At 49.3% G+C, this 6,790-nt stretch overlaps 1 protein-coding gene across 1 annotated transcript; it reads right to left on the bottom strand.

Annotated features, from left to right (window-relative positions):
* Nucleotides 1-1,321: 1,321 nt before the first annotated feature.
* On the bottom strand, nucleotides 1,322-5,831 carry LOC114080389 (glutathione S-transferase Mu 2). Its single transcript, XM_071618161.1, has 8 exons — nucleotides 5,723-5,831; nucleotides 5,359-5,434; nucleotides 4,866-4,930; nucleotides 4,545-4,626; nucleotides 4,345-4,445; nucleotides 3,900-3,995; nucleotides 3,703-3,813; nucleotides 1,322-1,800 (listed from the first exon to the last, which is right to left on the bottom strand). The coding sequence occupies exons 1-8, from the start codon at nucleotides 5,756-5,758 to the stop codon at nucleotides 1,708-1,710; spliced, it is 660 nt and encodes a 219-aa protein (XP_071474262.1). The 5' UTR covers nucleotides 5,759-5,831; the 3' UTR covers nucleotides 1,322-1,707.
* Between the last annotated feature and the right edge of the window lie 959 nt (nucleotides 5,832-6,790).

Raw genomic sequence — 6,790 nt, 5'->3', positions numbered from 1 at the left:
CTCTTTAAATATTGTTTTGGTAAATTCAGAAAATACAGTATATTTTCTTATCTCTGAAAAAATCAGATGAATATCACTATTTCCTAGATTTCCACCAGACGGAATGAGAAAAAGAGCATCCTACGTCCTGACCATATTAAGAAATGGTTAAGGGCTGGGGTACAGGTCAGTATGGGTCAGGCCATGGGTTTGATCCCCGTCACCACAAAAAAAAAAAGAAGAAGAAAAAGAACAATTAGGTTAAACATACTAGGGATTATAGTTCGACCAATAACAACACAGTTCAATGTTTTTTTCAAAAATTGTGTAAAACGAGATAAAACAAAGAAGAAAATTATTGAACTTTTATTAATATGCTTAGGAAACCAGTAATCAATTCTTCCTAAACATTAGCTAAATTTATTTATTTATTTACTTATTTTGGGGGGCGCTAGAGATTGAACCCAGGGCCTTGTGCAAGCGAGGCAAGCACTCTACCAGTTGAGCTATATCCCCAGCCCCTTTAGCTAAATTATAGAGCATTAGTCCAAGAACAAAAACCCCAAAGAAAATTTCAAGTTAACAAACCTCAGGACTAAGAAAAAAAGACTTAAAAATTAGTACAAATTATTTCAAAATTGAGGAGACAACCAATTGGATAAATACAAATATATCAACATCTTTTTAAGAAATTAAGTTTGAATGAACTAATAATGCATAATAAAGAAAAACCATAAGCCAAAACACACTTGTTACTCAGGAATTGCTGTAATGAATTTTGAAGTTCCCAAATTTCCTGACCATTGACTATATACCAGACACTACCAGACATATCAGAGATAAAAAGTCCAACAAGCCCTGTGCCCTCTCCTCAATGAGCTTGTGACTGAGTGGGGTGACAACAGCCACAACACCAACTACAACACAGTGGGGTGTGTTCATGGAGAACGTCCTGGGAACACAGGGGAGGGCTGTCCAGACCAGGAACACTTCCAGGAGAAGGATCAGAATGCGGTCACCTGTGGGCTCCTTAGCCCCTTCCCATCAGCCCAGCACCTCTCTGAACCATGACACCCAGCTGCACATGGCCTATGGAGCCTTACTCCCTGCCACATGGATGAGGAACCCTGGCATGGAAGGAGCACCCTTCTATAGGAATCCCATGGTAAGGACCACAGGGACATGGACAGGGGACAGCGACAACCTTAAGTGACCTCATACCCTTTCTGACCACACAGAGCACCCACCCCACACCCCCATGCACCCAGTTCCTGCTGTGGACAACAGACCACAGCCACACAGTGAGCCCCAAGGGTAAGAGGCAATGACACAGACACAGAGCAAGTGTGGTCCAGACTTTATTGGGGTCAGACAGGGCTGGGCAGCTGCCATGCTGGGGACCAGAGCCAGCTCACCAGGTAGTACTGGAGTTTGGGGCAGTGCAGGGGAGCATGGACTCAGTCATGCTCCTCCAAGCAGAGCTGAGGACTGTCTGGTTGGATTTAGGATAGGGATAAGGAAGGGGAGCTGTAACTTACAGTGGATTTACCTAGACAAGGGGTTGATTAGGAGAAAAGGAAGGCAATGAGGCCTTGCAGAGGAGAAGGTTGTGGAAAGAAGAAGAAGGGAATGAGAAGACAGATGCCAGGGTGCTGAGAGTTAGTTGTGCCCCAGGACCCAGAACAGCAGGGGCAACCTTGGATCCCCATTTAACCTTGGCATGACAGTTTACTGTTTTTTATACCAATGGGCCATCTTTGCAAAAATAGGCCTGGAGAGGAAGCGGCTAGACTTCATGTAGTCAGAGATCTTCCTCAGGCCCTGTGAATGGGAGAGAGAAAGCAGGAGCTCAGGGCTGCTGCCCCATTCCAGGAGCAGGCTTGCCAGGAGGGTTCAAGGGCTGAGCACAGAACAGTTGGCTCAGGTTTGAGCTCTGGAAGGAAACCAATTTCCTGGGACTTAGGGGACACTGAATGCGGTGATGAGGGTTTTATTTCATTGGAAGTTATACTCAATTACACTCAATGATCCCACAAGATTAGTTGTGCAGAATTTATCTGGAAGGAATCCAAGGTACAGAGAAGTTAAGGGACTTCCTCATGCTCACAGAGCTGGTACATGGGAAAGGGCTGGATGGAGCCTGGCCCTGTCTCTCTAATTCTGTGGCCTCTCTGATACAATCTCTTTTCCCCTTTTCACAGGAGGCCCTGACACTCTTTGTCTGCACAAATCTTGCACAGCCAGGCTCCTTCTTGCCTCTATTTGCCCCAAATCTAGTAGAACAAAGGGGTTGGCAACATGCCTGTACAGTTTAATAGACAGAAAAGTGACCCAGTGACTCAGCAAATCCTGGGTATACGTAAACAAGGAGAGGTGAACCACCAAGAGAAGTGCTGATCAGCTTTTATCATTCAACCAGAGCAAAAACCCCAAACTCTGAAACCTGGTACCTGACTGAGCCCCAATTCACCATGTGCCTACCTACCTCATCTTTGTCCCTGCTAGAGGAGACTGGGTTGAATGACATTTAGGTGTGCTGTGCACTATCTTTTCAGGATTCAGTGCCCACAAAATGTGAATGGATTCAAGATCCTGGGCTATCTCCACAGGAAAAAGCTAGCAGTCCTCAGGTTTCGGCCCTCTCCTGTCCTCTACCCCAGACCACCCTACCCCACCCCAACAGTCCTGCCAGCCCTTGCACAATCCCTGAAGCTATTCACTCCGATAGATGCAGAGCTAAAAGAACTAGATACAAAAACACATCATTAGATGGGGAATAGGAAAGAAAAAAAAATCTCAGGCTGAAATAACTGTGGCAATAGCACCTCAGATTCCCAAATCTCTACTAAAGCAGGTTGTTAGTGACAAACAAGTGGACCTGGGGTGACCCATGATTGGCTGTGAGGGGAGGGCAGGCTGTGATCCTCAGCACCCAAGTGGCACCACTGGCAACTCTTAGTCAGGTGCCTGCCAATCTCTGCTGCACTTGGTCCCAGGATGAGGCCTCCATACCTGTCCACTGGGCCTGACACCGAAGCTCGTGTGGAGGAGACACTGAATAGGAGTGAAAATCAGTGTACGACCCCAGCTCACACACAGAACGCTTGAGATACTCAAGAGGAGAGAGGATGCTGGCTGAAAGCAAGATCCCAACCATCCAAAGAGCCATAATAAAGTCCCCAAGGATCCCCACATGTGTACTCATAAGCACCAGTCACCACCCTGGGGTCCTAGTGCTTCCCTGGGTGGCATCTGATGGAGCCAAGCCTGCTGCAGAGCAGCTCTCAACACTGTCTGGGCCTTGCTCTGCCAGTCCCCCAGCCTCACCTCAGCCTCCCACCTCCAGCTGCACACACCCTGCCTTGCTCTCCTCCTGCACAGCATCCTGGACTGTGAAACCCAGGCTGCTCCTTCTGACAGAAGGCAGGGACAGCCACCCACCAGGGCCTTCAGTGGCACTGGGACCCTGAGCAAATGGCTTATCCTCTACAGTCTCAGTTTCCATGTCTACCCAGTGGGACTCATAATTCCATCAGCCTTGTAGGAATATTGTAAAGATAACTTTGACGCCATAAATACAAGATGTGAGTGCAGGTCCTGGCATATAAAGACAGTGCTCAATAAATGCTGGTTACTCTTCCTTCACCTTCAGGACTAGGAAAGCATCATAAAGGGAGAAGGGAAAAAAGGACATTCAAGAATGAGGAGGAGCAGGGGCATCACCTCAAAGCGGGACATGAAGTCCTTCAGGTTTGGGAATGCATCAAGGCACTTGGGTTCAAACAGACGGTGCTGGTCAAGGACATCATAAGCGATGAAATCCACAAAGGTGATCTGCAGAAAGCCAAGAATGAGTGGACTGGAAGCTCCACAACCTGGGAAGAAGGACACTTTTCCTCCCCATCTCCCTCCCTCTTTACCTTCTCCCCTGCAAACCATGGGTGCTTCCCCAGGAACTGTGAGTAAAGCTTCATCTTCTCAGGGAGGCCTTCTAAGAACTCAGGTTTCAGTTTTTCCTGAGACAGAAATCAGTGGTCACCACCCTCAGACACAAGCTCCTTGGCAGAGAGGCCGGCATCACCAGTGGTGTGCATAGCCCCAGCCACCAGGGCTGAGTCTCCATCTTCCCCAAGTCTGGGTCAGGGTCCAGCTTCCATTCACTGCACCACCATTTGTTAAACTCCCGCTGGTACCAGACCCCATCTGTTAGAGGGGATGGGAAGTCAAAGAGCAGTGGAACACTGGCCCTACGACTGTCACCAGTGATGTACAAACCACCTTTTGTGGGTAAGACATGTAGGAGTAGTGTTGATGGGAATGCAAGAATTTGGGCCCTGCCTCACCCAGCACCATAGGGAGACCTACAAAGTCAGGGTTGTAGCAAAGCCTGCCAAACTGCATGCGAGAGTCCATAGCCTGGTTCTCCAAAATGTCCACACGAATCTTCTCCTCTTCTGTCTCCCCACCTGCAGTCCACGCAACAGAGATACACCCTCAGCCTCCCACCCCAGCCAAGCAAGAGACATGGCCACCATCCCCCACACCCTGCAGCCAGCCCCACTCACACAGGTTGTGCTTGCGGGCAAGGTAGCGCAGGATGGCGTTGCTCTGGGTGATCCTGTGAGGCCCGTCAATCAAGTAGGGCAGCTGAATGGACAACCAGGGAAGGTCAGGTGGAACAACCATTTCCCAGTCCCCCACCTGAGACCTGGCACTTGATGTGTCTGGCCCATGGTAAACACTACATCAGCATACCATAGAATGAATGAATGAGCTGGGACACAGCTGCCATAGAAAGACAGTGTAGACACCTCACAACTAAGCAGGGCAAGGAGATGAGGTAGGGATTCAATCACTTCCCCAACCACCCCATCCTCCACACCTACATTGGGAAAGTCCAGGCTCAGCTTGAATTTCTCACTCAGCCACTGGCTTTTGTCATAGTCGGGAGCTGTGGAGAAGATGATGTGAAACAAACCCCACTGAGTCCAGCCCTTGTTCCCCAGCTCCCTCCCAAAGAATCAGAGGTAAGAACCCTGAAAGAGTGGATCTGGAATCTGAGTCTCTCAGCCTCATATTCCAAGGTTACAGGAGTAAAGAATGTTTATAAGGGCTGTGGACCCTACATGAGTGAGGCTTAAAAAGGGTTTAGGCAGGGGCTAAGGGGAACCCATTCTAATTACAGATACAGAAGGCCACAGCAATCCCCTCTCAGATCTTGCATTGAAAGGCCAAAATATACTGTCAAAGAGGTTTCTGGGAGGGCCAGGCTTTAGGTGCAGCAGGCCTGCAGACCCGAGCAACAGATGGTCTGGGCATGAGTGCTAGGCAACAACCAACAAGAGGCAGGCTGGTGTTTGAACAGGAGGGTGACATTACCGTCCCCCATGGTGTATCTCTTCTCCTCATAGCTTGAGTCTGTGTATTCCAGGAGCAGGCAGATGGGGTGAGCCAGCTGGGGGAGATGGCCATGGCAGAGGTCAGAGATGGAGGGACCCTGATTGTGTGACTTCAATTCCTCCAAGGGGACACCACTCACCCTCTACACTTATCCTACACACACACACACACACACACACACACACACACACACACACACACACACTGGCAAAACTCTCCTGAACAATCAGAGAGCTCCAGTAAGCACTGAAGAGGACCCATCATCTAGAACCAAGCCCCCAGCCACTCCTCAGGTCCCAGTCCCACATCCCCATCCCACCTGCCATGCCGTCCCCTAGCTCACCCCGCGGATGTCCCAGTATCCAAGTGTCATAGGCATGGTGGGCTAAGCTGAGTGAAAAACCTCTGCCAGGCTGGCCTCCAACTTCAGTCTGAGGCGGCGGCACAGAGGGGTGGAGCCTGGTTTGGGTTGGGTCTGTGGCCCGCCCAGCCCCGCCCCGCCCCGGATTCCCTCCAGCCCGAGGGCGAGCCTGGACCCTCGGAGGGAGGAGCAAGGCTCGCCTTCTCCAGTCCCCGTCCGCGTCAGCGGCTTCCCGCCCCACTCTGCTGGGTGTGCAGGAGTGGCTGCGCACTTAAAGACAGGTCCGTTGGTGACAGAGCAAGGTCGTTGTTCCTCCTTCCTCTCCTCACATTACTCAGTCTTGGCTCCTGGGCGAAAACCCTTCTGGCTCTGAAGACTCAGCCTGCCAGGTCACGTCAAAATGGAATCATTCAACCTGAGAGATTAATGCTCCTCTTCGTCCACAGTAATTCCTAAAAATCAAGAGGTCTACACGTCTCGACCAAGGTGTCTATTCAGAGATCATGTCTCTGGGGTTAGCAGAGTGCAGTCACTGTTAGAGATCTCCCATTCAAACAGGACCAAACCTCCCAGCTCGGATCTCAAGAAGCAACCTCTGGCCTCAAAGTGAATTACCCTAAAGGCTACAGGACCGTGTACTGGGGCCCTGATTGTTACAGTTCTAGTACATTAACTGTTTCTGGCTTTGGGTTTTACACATCTTCCGTTTCAAAAGAAAATATTTCTAAATCCCACTGTGGAAATGATTGTTTGAAAAACCATTAACCAGAATGATAAATGAGTAAACTAAATGATTAACATGAATTAGAATCATGATTTTGAAAGACACAGGACAGATGTTATACACTGATGTTCAACTATCTGGTCTCTATCCACCGGAAAAAACGTTTGTGGTAGAAGACAGTCCATGTGAATGCAGTTTAGCTATTAAGGACCAAAACTCAGTGGATATTACCTGGGAGGATTTTGGAAATATGGCACATACTTAGTGAGCACAGTGGAGAGGGAAAGAGGTCAAGTGCAGGAGGAGGTCATGCTGCCCAGGACAAG

This window comes from Marmota flaviventris, chromosome 10 (genome assembly GCF_047511675.1).
Source record: "Marmota flaviventris isolate mMarFla1 chromosome 10, mMarFla1.hap1, whole genome shotgun sequence".
NCBI lineage: Eukaryota > Metazoa > Chordata > Mammalia > Rodentia > Sciuridae > Marmota > Marmota flaviventris.
The sequence above is the reverse complement of the archived record's forward strand: the minus strand, read 5'-3'. Positions and strand labels throughout refer to the sequence as shown.